The sequence below is a fragment of the Miniopterus schreibersii genome (assembly GCF_964146895.1).
Source record: "Miniopterus schreibersii genome assembly, chromosome: 16".
Taxonomy (NCBI): domain Eukaryota; kingdom Metazoa; phylum Chordata; class Mammalia; order Chiroptera; family Miniopteridae; genus Miniopterus; species Miniopterus schreibersii.
This window is the reverse complement of record NC_138116.1, coordinates 18845592-18859782: the sequence shown is the minus strand read 5'-3', so window position 1 is coordinate 18859782 and position 14191 is coordinate 18845592. Positions and strand designations below refer to the sequence as shown.

Below are 14191 nucleotides of genomic sequence, written 5' to 3'. Positions count from 1 at the left end.
ATGTCCCCCCTTGACTAGCAAGAAACTGGACACAGGAGCTATCTCCCTCTCAGATTGGAGACTCATGAGGGCAGGCTCCATGTGCCCCAGCCTAGTGGGCCTGGAGGCTCCCCAGGGGCAGGAGGTCCTTCCTCTGAGGTGTATCTAGTGGCCTACCTGGACCCAAGTGTCCTGCACACCACTCTCTCCATGGGGGATCATCCCCAGTAGGCCTCATTGGACAATGTGCGGGGTGTGAGCACAGCCTCCACTCTGCCAGCTGGGGAGAGGAGACAACAGCAAGAGGACAAGACGCTGCACCGTTTGCATCCTAACATGCTGGGTCCTCCAGCTAGCAGAGACCCAGTTTAGCTCCAGGGCACAGTGGGGGACACCGGCTCCTAACACAGGAGCTGCTCTTCCCTTTGTACCAGGCTTCTGTGCCCCATGTCCCTTTCATGGGCTGGGGGTGGCCCCACCTGGAGAAGAGTGGCCTGCTCAGGCCCAAGGAGCCTGGGCTCCCCACCTTGAGGTCAAAGCAAGACCATGCCCAGCTGTGGTGTGTTTAAAGAGAGCTGGGCTTGAATGTCAACCGATGCACCAGGAGGTCTCGGGTTCGATTCCTAGTCAGGGCACATGCCCAGGCTGTAGGCTCAATCCCCAGCAGGGGGCATGAGGAGGCAGCTGACCAACATGGATGTTTCTCTCTCATTGATGTTTCTGTCTCTCTCTCCCTCTCCCTTCCTCTCTTTCTAAAATCAATAAAAACATATTTTTAAAGGGAGCTGGGCTTGAGTCTTAGCTGTCATGTAGCCTTGATCTAGTCACCTTGCCTCCCTGGGTCTTGGATGGCAGTGCTCCCCCACCTGCTCATGGTGACTGTGAGGAGCAAACCGACTCTGTGAACATGGTACCATATCAGTGCAGGGTTATTGCCATCCCCCCGCCCCCCCACCAACCTCTCCTTCCCGGGGCTCATGGCCGACCAGAGCCTCCTGGGAAGGCAGAAGGCTGGTTTCTCTCTCTAGGCTGTGTAGTGTAGCAGTTGAGAACACAGATTCCAGAGGCAGGCTGACCTTGGGCAAGTGACTGAGCACCTTTGTGCCTCAGTTTCCCCATCTGTAAAATGAAGACGATCTTTCCTGCCAGAGGGCTGTTGCAAGTGGGACCGTGGAAAGTGGCTGGAGCTGCGTCTGGCACCGAGGCAGTGCCGGAGGCGAGCTGCTGAGTGCCATCCCACGCTGCGGCCCTCGGCTCCCAGCCTCTCCTGGGCCGGTGGGAGGGAGAATGGCCACAGGCGCTCATTCCTTGCTGCAGGAAAAATGTGCAGGGGAAACCCCATAGGGAAGGTTGGAACTCCGTCATGTCTACAAAAGATGACACTTACACAAAGGAATCTACTTTTGTCTTCCTTGATTCTGGCCAAGAAACTGGGCTCTTGGTTGCATTTCTATGGCTCCTGGGGCCCAGAATCTCACTTCTACTCTCAGGAAGCCCCTGTGGTACGTTGAGGAGGTTCATGTGTACAGTCCCCCTGGGACCTCTACCCGTAAACATAACACGAGGTTCAGAGAATGCAGGTGGCCAAAGTGTCTTTATTTAGAAGCACAGAGTTCACTGCCCAGAGCAGTCAGCCGAGTGCACTCCCCAGGCTGAGGTGGCCCGCTGCCCAGGGCCCCTCCTGCCGCAGTCCTAGCCCCATCACCCCACCCCACACACCTGATTTCTCTCCCTGCCCCATCTGCAGGTCACCTCCACCAATAGATTAGTTTCTCATCAGCCTGGACGGCCTGCGGTCCCTTGCTGGCACGCCTGGGAACTGGGTGTGTGAAGTGTCCAGCTTGGACTGCACCCGAGAGTGAGTCCCTGGGGACTGGGCCTCGCGCATCCCATTTCTTCCACACTTTGAGGAGGGCCAAGTGCATGGGATACACACGGGGCCTGGCCAGGAAATCTTGACCCTGGGTTAACTCTGAATTCAATTGCTATTGTGGGTGTCTTTCACAAGGACAGGAAGAAGGGAAGAGACGCACAGGTCAAGAAGCAGCTAAACCCTGCCGGGCGGCAACTGCAATAGATGAGAATGATGCTGGTTTGGGGAAACTGGGGTAGGTGAGGGATAGAGAATGGAAAGGTATATAAATGCCCCATTTACCAGTCTTGGCAGCTCCCCGGCCTGGGAGAGGAGGGGGCCCGCTGCTGCTCAGTCAGGCTCTGCCATCTGCCACATCTCAGCGGAGATCAGCACTGGAGGGCTCGTTGTAGGCAGAGCTTTTTTTTTTTTTTTTTCTTTTTTTTTTTTAATGCGGCAGGATCAGGCTCAAGATGTCACTCTAGTGAGCAGGACTGGAGATGGGGGAGGGAAATGTCTAGGAAAACAGGAGAGAAATAAATGGAAGCTTCCATGCTCCAGGAGGAGGGAAGATCAGGGGCAGAAAAGGAAGGAAGGAAAAAGAAGCTAAAGAAGAAAAAAAAGTGTAGAAAAGATGGGCTTGATTTAGCAGGTACACATCGCCCATCTTTTCCTGGCCTGCCAGAGGCAGCAAAAGCCCAAGAAACAGGGCTCCTGGATCCCAAAGTCACTTCCATCCTCTCCCCAAGCCTGATTTTCACACCATAAGCTCAAGAGTGTCTGGCCAGCCTCTCTCCTCCCTCTCTGGAATGGCTTGTGCCAAACACTCCTGGCCTTCGGAGATTATTACAATGACAACAGTGATCTTAAATGAAGAATGACTTATTCCGGGAGACTGAGAGATTCGGCGCAGGCCGACTCTTTCTGGAGACCTCTGTGGACGCCCCTCCTCCGCAGGTTACAGCAGAGGAGAGCCTCAGCTCCCAGGATGCTTTCTCCACAGGTAATCCTGCTTCAGGATTCCCACAATCCCAATGGCGCCCATTCAGTGTCTCATCACAGACTTAGACTCCATTCCAAGAACTCCTAAAAGGAAATGGACTCAAAAGACTACATATGGCTTAGGTTAGGACCAACGAGAGTGAAATAGCAATAACGATAACATTAGCATCAGTTTACCTTACTGGAGCCCTTTTCAATGGCAGTCACTGTGTTAAGAACTTGACATGTACTTTCTCATTAATTTCCCAGAACTCTATGAGATATGCCCATTCTGCAGAGGAGAAAGCTAAGCCTTACACAGGCAAGTAAGTACTTTGGTCAGGATCATAAGTGTGGCAGGAGGTCAGGGCCAGGTGCCTGGACTCCAGATGCTGTGCTCCGCAAACACCAACCTGGGCTGAACCCCGAGAGCAGCCTGCACTCTTACCAGCTCCTCCCCAACAACAGTTCAAATCAGTGCTCACCCTGCCACCCTCTCCAGGAATTCTCAGCCATTGACCTGATTTCCTATTTAACACTGAAAAACATACACATCACCATATACAAACTTGCTCAATTTCCCACTATTAGACAAACCCACTTGTTTCTGCCGGGGTCTCCTCATACCCAGAGAGGGTGTCCCGCCTCTTCCTGCCTAAGCCCACCCAGCCTTCTCCTCCCAGCACTCTCAGAACCTCACAGCACAGATTATCTGCTCTCTACTGGGCCTTGGAGCTCTCGCTGCTTCCTCTCTACTGGACCCTTCCTACTAGTTTTAAACATGCTCACATGGCCCAGCTAGTGTTGCCCAGTGGTTGCACGTTGACCCACGAACCTGGAGGTCACAGTTGGATTCCCAGTCAGGGCACATGCCTGGCTTGTGGGCTCGATCCCCAGTAGGGGGCATGCAGGAGGCAGCCGATCAGTGACTCTCTCTCATCATTGATGTTTCTCTCTCTCTCTCTCTGAAATCAAGAAAAAAAATATATTTTAAACATGCTCACGTGGCTTTCATTTTATAGGAAAAAATAAAACACTTCCCTCTATTCATTTCCCTCCCCCAGTTGCTGCCCCAACTTTGCCCCTCCCTTCACAGTCATACCTTGAAGACTTGCCTGTGCTCCCTGGTCCCTGTCTTCTTCCTCACCTCCCACCCCCTCCTCACCTCACCCCAACCAGGGTCTCTTTCCTGAAATGGCCATGGCTACAGTCACCAATGACTTTCATGCTGCTAGCTCCAATGGGCATTTTAAAATTCTTTTTATTCTGCTCCATTCGATACTTCCAACAGTTTTATATTGGTTCTCTCCTTTAACATATTTTCTTCCTATCTTTGGCCTCTTTTGTGGCTTATCTTCCTTAACCGGCCTTTAAATGTAAGGGTTCCTTAAGGTTTAGTCCTGGGCACCCTCACTCTGCACTACTTGGAGATCCAACACATCCCAGGACTTCAATGACACCTATAAACCAGCATCTCCCCCTGAACCTTCTCCTCTGTCTGAACCTCTCCACATGACACCTCCATTTGGATTTCTCAAGGCATCTCATAATCAACAAGTAAAATAAAACTAATGCTCTAATCTCCCTTAAGCCTGTTTATATTCCCACCAGTCTCTATTTTGGTGAATCTATCCTAGTCAGCTCTTCATCCTTACTCTCTCCAGTCCACCATTAAGTTCTGCCAAATTTGCTCCCTAAATCTCTCAAAGGTATCTATGCTTTCTAGCTCAGCCACCCCCCTCACTCAAGTTGCATTATCTCTTGCCTTCCTCTATTCCTACTCCCAACATTAACTTTTCTATACTCTAGCTAAAGATCTTATTAAAATGAAACTCGTCACCCCCCCTTGTTTAAAACTCAATGACTTTCCCACTGTTCTTAGTATAAGACCTATAAGGTCTAAATATGACCTATGCAGGTCCTGCCAGACTGGCTCCCAACTTGCTCTCAGGCCTCTCCACACTCCAGCCACACAGCCTTGTCTGGGCTCCTGCAACACACTAGGCTCCCTCCTGACTCAGAGCTTAATATATGCGATTTCTTCTGCGAGGAATATGCCTCCCCAACATCACCATGCTGACAGCTTCTCAGCCTTCAGCTCTCACGTTCAAAAGCTTTCTTTGGGAAGACTTTCCGGGTCTCCCAAACGAGATGAATCCCCACTCACAGGCTCTCGCCGTGCCCCACCAGTCTCTTTCAGAGCACTCACCATGGTTGGACATTATGTCTTTTGGGGATTACTATGGACACTATCTCCCCATTAGATGCTAAGTTCCAATGAGAGCAAGGAACAGTTTTACTCACTGGTCATCCCTAGAAACTAGCACAGTCCCTGGCACATCACATATCAAGTGTATACGTGAATTACTAGCAAAGGAAACAGAAAATATTCTAAAAATTCATTCTTCAAAGGCACAGTTATTAAAACTTTGGTGGGCATAAAAGACTCTAGGGATCACCCAATCGTATGCTGACCACTCTCAAATGCCCTTTCCTTTCTTGGTTTTCCTCTAACTTTTGTGCAGAGGTAATGGGGGCAGGAAGGATACACTACGGAGACCCCCTGGAATGACAGGATTATATTGTATAATGTGTCAAGGGAGAGGCCTATTTTTCATTAGTGTTTCAATAAAATACACACTTCCAATACTTGTAAGAGATATAAAAAATGTTTATTTAACCAGAGAGATTAAAGTGTGTAATATGACTATTGGTTCATGTATCGATGCCAATGTATCTATAGATTCTAAACAGGAAGTACTTCCCTTTACCATTAAACTAGGTGAGTGCATAGTAAAGTGCTGTGAGATGACAGGAAATAACGAGGCACACAGATGCTGGAGGAAAAACTTGACACCACACCAGTGTTGGAGCTGGTTCACATGGGCTCTCCAGAGCCAACTGTTAAATTTTCAGGAACTTTGAGAGTTCGTTGTTGAATGGCCAGTTAAAAATCAAGTTGTGCCCTAGCAGACTGAAGGGTCCTGGGTTTGATTCCGGCCAAGGGCATGTACCTCATTTGCAGGCTTGATCCCTGGCCCCAGTTGGGGCTCATGTGGGAGGCAACCAATCGATGTGTCTCTCTCACATCCATCTTTCTCTCTGTCTCCCTTCCACTCTCTCTGAAAAAGCAATGAAAAAATATCAAGTGAGGATTAAAAAAAAAAAAATCAAGTTATATTAACATACAATTAACAGCAAAGGTAATACTCAAAATTCATCTCTTCCTAATTACTTTACACTTTACTCTTATCTGTGCTCTTGAGGTTCTGTACATCTACTTATTTGCACGGTGGAAATACTAGACAATGGCGAGCTGTGCATCCCTTTCCAGCTCTACGCGAGTCTTGTCACCTTGAAAGTTTGAAATGAGCCATAGTGGGGGTATTTACACCCTAGAAGCTGACAAGTGCTACCCATTCAGGGTTTGGTACCGATTTGGGGAAGTGAATGTTATACCTTTAGCAACACACCACTGAACTGAAGGTTTATAGGAAGCGTGGAACAAACTTTTACTTGGAAGATGGATGGGTTGAAGAAGTACAGAAACATGTGCCCGTCTTCAGGAAGCCATTCTCAAAATTGTGTTAGAGTTGAAGGTACTTGTTTTCTTTCTCAATTTAAAGCTATAATTATTCTATAAACATGACTTTTATTACAAATACCAGTTATGAAAGCGTCTGTAACTTTATGGAACAACCTGTATGTCATGACTTCTAGACAAAAATAAACGTGTTGACTAAATTGAGACATAAGTTCTTGAGAGTGGGCGGGAGAGATTCCCTTCCTTTCTCCCTGCCAAACTTCTAGAAAGAGGAGCTTGTACTCAATCTGTTTGCTTACCTTCTCATCAGTCTTGGCTTCTGTCCCCATCATTGGACTGAAATTGCTCTAAGGTAACCACTGACCTCCTTACGGCTAAATTCAGTATCTTTTCAATCCTCAAGGCCATGACCTCTGCTTGGTTTGTGTGCCATTCCCCAGCCTCCTCCGCTAGACTGAATTAGTAGAGCAGAAATCCTACCCTCCACTTCAGCCCTAGCCTCGCACACTATTTGGCACCTTCTAAGTACTCGGCCATTGTTTGCTGAATCAGTGGCCCGAGTTTTTATTTCTGTAACCTTAAGTATGTCATCTCATGTTTCTGGATGTCTGTTCTCTGACATGAAAGGAAGGTGAGCTATATGGGGAGCTTCAGTTTGTCAAGAGCTCACCTTTAGGGTCCTGAGGAGACTGAAATTCTCCCCGCTTCCACTGAGCAATAGGAGCAGGTATGTCCTCTTTACTGCCAGGCAAACTCTTGGGTTTTCGCTTTCTCTTTGGTCCTTGGGCCTATGCCCCAAAACTATTCCTTTGCCTTCTGTTGTTTCTTGGCTCAGAGCCAAGGTGAGTGACTTTGAGGAACTTACATTGTCACCTTCCCAAGCTATACAGTTGGGATGAAGGGGAGCTGCACAAGACAAGCCAAGTGTTCACAACTCATGGGAGATCTGTAAACTGTGGGCCGGGTACATTCCCATACTTGGGTTATGCCTATTTTATCTTCATAATGTTTTTTCCCTAGAGTTGATCCCCTTCAACTCGTTAATCGTTTCTGTTGCTTTTATTGAATTCCCTCGAGTCTAAACTTCTTTTTTCTTAGAGTTGCCGGAATCAGAACCAAACAGTATTCCATATGCCAGTTTCCACTCCAGCATTACAGGATTTACAGAAGGGGAGGGATCATCTCGCTAATGGCTTAGTGGCACAAAGATCCCATCAGTCAACAACATTCAAGTTTCCACTGTCATCTGGGGGTCAAAGCTTTTGGTTCGCCCAGCTCATTATCCCAAATACTGATTGTCCTGCATTTGCTTTCTGGCTCACTGTCTCCATGAGGTGTCCGCCTATTGGGTCAAAGGCCCCAACGTGGTGCAGTCACCTCTGAAATTAAAAGGGGAAAAACACATCCACCTTGTGCATACACATACATAAAGAGCAGTCCAGCAATACTCACCTGAATGCTAGATTAGTCAGCAAACCATCAGAAATGAATCTAAATGAAGGAGGGCAGAGTTCAACGAAAAGTCATGATAAAGAAACACACTGGGCCCAGGCTGATTAAAGATAATTAGTTGTGGAAAATAAGATTGGGCTCCAGCCAAGTATTTGTTGTTGGTTTTTTTTTTAAGAATTTGTTTTTGACAAAGATAAACCAAAGGATCCAATAGTCATGTTGGGGGAATTTAGTGGTTCTTTTATAGGAGTTGAAGAGCCAGAACAAAGCAACAGTCAGTTTCAAAGTGCGGCTCAACTCTCCCTCTGTTTGTTGTTCTGCTCATAAACATACAAGCTGTTTTCTTTCATCTGCACAGGGCTAAGACAATATGGAGAATCTATAATAGGTTTAAACCAGATTTATAAATAAATGCACAGAGTGGTGGTCAAGCCTGAGATCTTTTGGCCTAAGAAAAGATCTTAATGTCCCTGGCTGAAATTATTTTAAAAAGAGGAATCTCTTCAAAGTCCTAAAAGCCATCTGACTTGCCAGCGATAAGGAAAAGAGGTATCTCTTACCTAAATTGTTAAAACCCATAAAGGTGTTTGAGATGCTCATAACAGAGAGGTTTAACCTCCACAGAGGGAATGGGAACAATTCTCCATGGATGTCTGCCTCCATGTCCAGATATAGGGGGGCCGACAACAGGGGAGGAGGGGAGCTGGTGAGTGACGCCAGATAACTCTATTTGGACTGAAACTGCAACGCCAAAGGGTCTGTGAAACCACCTGCCTGAAATATTGTTTTGATAAATAAGCCATATCCTCGTGGAATTGAAATCTCCAACTGTTCCACTGGCACGGACATCTCTGCAGTGACAGCACATGCCCCAGATTGTGGAGTTAACTTGAATTAAATTTCAGATGTGGGGGAGCTAAGGGAGGGGGTGGTGGCAGTAGGAGGGTTACAAACAGTATGCTGAGGCTCTGATGTTGTCACAACCAGATGGCTTCAACTGTATCATTTAAACAAAAACAAACATGTCCAGAAATAATGTAATAATGACAGGAGAAGCACAGAGTAGCTTCACCTATACCTGAAATCTTAACAGCTTTGTACCCACGGTAAAGCCCACATTAGAAATTCCATAAATATTGGAAAATCCCAGAAGAGACCTTCGTCCTGCTAGAAGCTTGGTGGCAGGATTGCTACCCCCCCTCGAGAACATATTCCCTGAACCCACCAGCCCCAAACCCACTGCTTTCGGTGAGTAAGAAAGCAAACCTGAAATCTGGTTTGTCCTCTGGAACCTCTGGAGAACAAGCCAGCAAAGGCGCCTTTCCAGTTTTGCTCCTACTGTCCCCACAGGAAGGAAGCTTCACCTCAGGTTTCACAAACATTTCAGAAAAGATAATTCCCAAAGTTACTGACAATCTTCTCAGAGTTCTACATTAGAAGAACTGTCACTCAACAGTTTTGTGATCTTAGGTGTGTCACGTAACCTCTCTGGGTTTCAACTTCTCTCATCTATAAAATGGGAAGATACTATTTATCACTTGTCTTACCAAACTCAAGTTGTTGGGAAGTTCAAATGAGATACTGTGCATGGAAGGTTCGCTGAAAACTGAGAACTGCTGAGCAAATGCAGTTACCTGAAGGACAATGCGGGTGGAGGAGACTCCTTGTATGCCCTGATCCCCGGAGCTGTGTGCTGATCTGGAAAGTGAGGACCAAGAAGGTGTGCAGGGACAGCAGCCAGAACATGGAGAACTGGGTGCTTGCTCACATAGGTGACACTTAGGAGGACACTGAAGAGTGCAATGGAGGGGTTGGTTTCTAACAAGCAAATCCTGTCTGTCATTGTACTGATAATAGATCTTATTTACTCCATTCCAGGGGTGGCAAGATAAATGAAAATTGGAATATTTGCAAAGGCTAAAGTCACTGAAGGAAATTAGAAGATGAAATATGTCGAATTTCCACCTAAGGTCAAACAAAGCACACCTTGGCCAGATGGACAATGCTTTTCCCAGTGTTACCTTCACTGTCTGTCCACACTGCTATGAGAAAGGCAGAAGAGGAGCCCCAGAGCATTCTTGTGAGCTTGCTGGGAATTCAGACATCACATCAAGTCAGTGACAGAACTAGTCAGAGATAATAATTTCCCTTTATTTAATCTCCACAGCCATGTCCCCTTGATCTTTTTATATTTCACTAGAAGGGACACTGAGAGTAGGTCTTAAACTGTGTAGGGTGCAGAAAGCCCACTTCCATTACCTGCCTTGGCAGAGGTAGGAGCCTAATCCCCAGTATAGGATGTGGACTGAGAGATACTCAAGGACAAGAGACTGGCAGACGCTGGTAGCTCACCAAGGAAACCTGAGATTAGGAAGATGTAATAAATCCCCACCACTCAGACATTTCAAACATTATCTCTGCAAGCTGCAGAATCAAACTAGGCCTTCAAAATCCCTTAAGGAACTCAGACCCAAAACACAAATCAGATGAGTGAAACAAAAGACCAGATACACCACACAGTACAAAATAGTCATTATTTATATTTTCAAAAAGAAAAAAATTAACATTTGGAAGTTCTCCCCTGTAGGAAGAGGGGTGAATTGGAAGGAACAGGACTGGCTCCTATGCAGGCGCAGGTACGAACAGCTGAGCAATCGGGGCTGGGATTTTTTCACACAGCATTAATAATAAAATTTCCTTTTCTCTTCTCTTTTGTTTTTTTTAGAAAAGGGGGGAGGGAGAAATAAAATCAGAGAAAAATGCCAAAAAACATTTTCCACAATATCTAAAAACAGAGAACTATAGTTCTTATCAAGACAGTATGAATTCTGGGTAAATTATTTTTTTCCAGTCTTCAAAACCAATAAAGATTTTTTTGCAAAAGCCACCACATCAGAACACTCATCTTCCAGATCAAATAACCTCCTTCCCCTTTCGCCTTCACTTGTAGTTTTTTCATAAAGGGATAAAAGGATGTATTCTGCTCTTGCAAACAATAAGTGCTAACAACAAGAGAGCTCTTCTGATACTTGCATGGTGGTGAGGAGTTTTCACAAATATCCAAGTTTTAGCACAGTTGTATGGACTGAAATTTCTCTCAATATAAATAGTATTAGAATCCACAAACTGATTTTTGAGAAATTCTGCAAAAATCCTTTCTTCTTTCCCCTTCTCTTAAAACTAAATGTCCTTCCTTTTTTTCCTTTTTGCTCCAGGCACCTGACGATTTGTTCTGCTCAGTCAGATGCAGACAGGTTTCTCCAAGTACCACCACTGGGATGTCCTCAGGGCCAGCGCCTAAACCGAATCCCCACAGGATCAAACTCGGTCAGGCCAAAGGGAACACAGTGACGCAGCAACAGGGTTTTCATTAGGTTGAACAGCCCCGAGTCCCCGGCCCTTCCCTCCCCCCACTTTCCCCAAGTTTATTTAGTGCTGTTTTAAAAGTCTGGGGCCACGATGCAGTCTTTTCCCCCACAGCAGAGTAAAAGCTCCACAGATTGCGCTGTCTACCTGGTGGTCAGTGGCAGCAACAGTGGCTGCTGCTTCTGGAAAATAAACGGAGTCTTACAACAGGCAGGATCTTAGGACTGCTTCAGACGTTTGCGTGGGGGTCCCAGAAAGGGGCACTGTGCTGAAGCCAGAGAGCGGTACGCCTCAGCCACCAAGTGGGGATGCGACACCACCATTGCCTTCCACCCCGAGGTCTCCAAGACATCCGAAGCATGACTAGGAGAAATGTGGAGAGATGGGTTACCAAAGGAGTTAAGGATGGATTAAACAGCCGCCTAGACAGCCTCATTTCCCAGAGTTTGCTGTAATGGGTGTGAATGCAAGAAACACTTAGTCAGAAAACTCTTAATATGCATGAGAATTCGCTTGTTAGAGGGTATGCAGACCGCTGACCAGATTGTGGCTGTTGTAACTTTGAAAACCAGGATTTTGTGCCACTAGATAATCAACTACAAGGTGAAATGTTCCTCAGGATCTTCTCTACACTGTCAAAGCTCTTCACTTTTTTTTTTTTTTTATCTTCACCCGAGGATATGTCTTACTGATTTTAGAGAGAGGGGAAGAAGGGTGGGGGGAGAAACATGGATGTACGAGAGGAACAATAATCAGTTGCCTCCCATACACTCGCACTGGGGCTTGAACCCGCAACCTTTTGGTGCATGGGATGGTGTTCCAACCAATTGAGCCACACCAGCCAGGGCTATCAACGCTCTTTATGTTGCTAATGAAGAGAGAGCTCTGAGCTTCCACCGGGCTTTGCCATTTAACAGTGCCCTAACCACAGAGCAGATCAGAGCCTGGGGTCTATCTGAATATAAAAAAGGAGGGGATACTAACCACACTGTGTTGAATGGTTCAATCTATAAAGCACCAAGCAAGTGTCCAGCATAGACTGAGCACTAACTCGGACCAACATTTCGTGGTCTCTTCCCTCTTTTGCCTCAATCGGTAACTCCTTCAAAACAATCTTACAGACTGTGAGGGCATCGTTTCCTGTTTGGGGGCATTTTCCGTGTTGAATAATGTTCACTATTTACCTGGCAAACTCTTAGACCCGCCTCACCCCAGAAATGCTGTCGTGAGGGCTTTATAAGGCCCGCTCCTCTTCCTTGGGCTTCTCCAACTGTTATTCCCCATCAGGCAAGGGAGTAGAAGATGCCCTACTGAGAATTATTTCAGAAAGTAATATGGCCAGGTCATTTATCATTTAAGGTTGAAGGAATAGATCTTCTGGAATGAACATTTCTTTCTCAAAAAAGGATTTAACAACCTCATCTACTGATGATCCCTTCTCTTTTCCCCATCCCACGATGGACCATTAGATATATTTTAGTAACTCATAAAAACACGCTTCTGTTCATCAGAGATCTACATGCCTTTTATCAAGCCAGTGAATGTGAAGTAAAGATGCTATCATTTGGGGAACACAGCTTTTTTTGGCCAGCACATTATCATTTTCATCAATCTGATCACTACGAGGAAGTAAAACACCTCACTCAGCAATCAAATTAGACCCATGAAAGCAAAACCATCTTCCACACTCTCAAGATGAAGGAAAAGATGAAAACATTATACTTACTACTAAAAGGTTAATGAAGCTTCTCGTCTATTTTATTCACTAATTCAAAGTCTTTCTCATTTCTCTAGCTATCCCAACTACCCTGAAAGAAGAACTTTGAAGATGCCAACTCACTAGTTGATGAAATCCACTGCCTGAGTTTTCAATTGATCTGCACTGTGGAGGTCAGCCAAGATGAGAATTTCTGCGGCGTTCTCCACGGAGAGGTTGCTGCAGAGGGCATCCTCACACATGACCTTTAAACGCTCCAGGGCATACTGTAAAACACAAGCACCGCTGTCAGAGCAGGAATCGCTCTGGGCTGACGCTACGGAAGCTTATTCTGCAGCTGTACCATTATGTAATGTACCTGAACAAAACTGCAGACTGTGAGAAGGCTACCACTGCAATTATAAAACATAACCATACTCCAAAGGCTGAAGTGAAGACAGCTAAATAACCTGCATACCTACCATTCAAGTTCTACAGTCTTCCTATGAGAAAAACGGCAATTATGAAGTAGACCGACATCCTCAAGTTTACCCTGTCCCAGGTACGATTAAAGTGTTTCTTAAACCATCACCACCTACCCTTACAAGGAGGCATTATTCTGCTTCATGTCACCAGGGACACTACATTTTAAACTTCTGCAATCCTTTTATTAGAGCCACACTAGGGTGAAGGACAGTCCTTTCTACTTAAGCATTGTCACCAGCCCAGCAGGGTATCCCGACTGCCCATTGGGCTGTGGAAAGGAGCCCTGTGGTGACTTTCACCAGCATCTCTGCCACCAGTTGTTCCTGAATGAGGGCCAAACACAGCGTCCTTTTAAATAGAGAAGGATAATGGAGTCCTACTTTACTAGGGTTGAGGTTAAGATTCTCAGGGTAGAAGAATAAAGCAATAAAGACCCTGGGTCCAGTTTCAGTCTAAAAACTTCCTCTTTTCCAAGTAAAGGGTATCAATGTTTTGTAAATGAAAGTCTAGGTTAATACTGGGCACATCTGACTTACTTGATTTGTTTTGAGGCAACTGTACTCCTTGCTCTCAAATATGAGATTATGAACTTACTGAGGAACTTCAAGGAGGAGGAGGAGGAAGGGATAAAAGGAGGCACAAAATAAAATGGCATTAATCAGCTCACAAGAAAGGGGTTTGGTTGAGGGTATCCAGTCTCCATACAGGCCCCATCTCAAGGGGCCTCAGAACTCAACTGACACAACACTCCTCCAAGCGGAATCATGACAATCAAACCAGGACAATTTTATTTTTATGAATTTTGGGTGAGGAGGCATATCTGCTGGCACTGTGA

At 46.0% G+C, this 14191-nt stretch overlaps 1 protein-coding gene across 5 annotated transcripts in view; it reads right to left on the bottom strand.

The window, feature by feature from the left end:
• Nucleotides 1-10328: 10328 nt before the first annotated feature.
• Nucleotides 10329-14191, bottom strand: part of SPOP (speckle type BTB/POZ protein) — a 62107-nt gene continuing 58244 nt past the window's right edge. For all 5 annotated transcript variants that reach the window (XM_081161832.1, XM_081161833.1, XM_081161829.1 and 2 more), the window contains 2 exons: nt 13015-13157; nt 10329-11537 (listed from right to left, as the gene is read on the bottom strand). In XM_081161832.1, the coding sequence (XP_081017958.1) occupies nt 11393-11537; nt 13015-13157 (288 nt within the window). In that variant the 3' untranslated portion in view covers nt 10329-11392. The remainder of the gene's footprint in view (nt 11538-13014; nt 13158-14191) is intronic.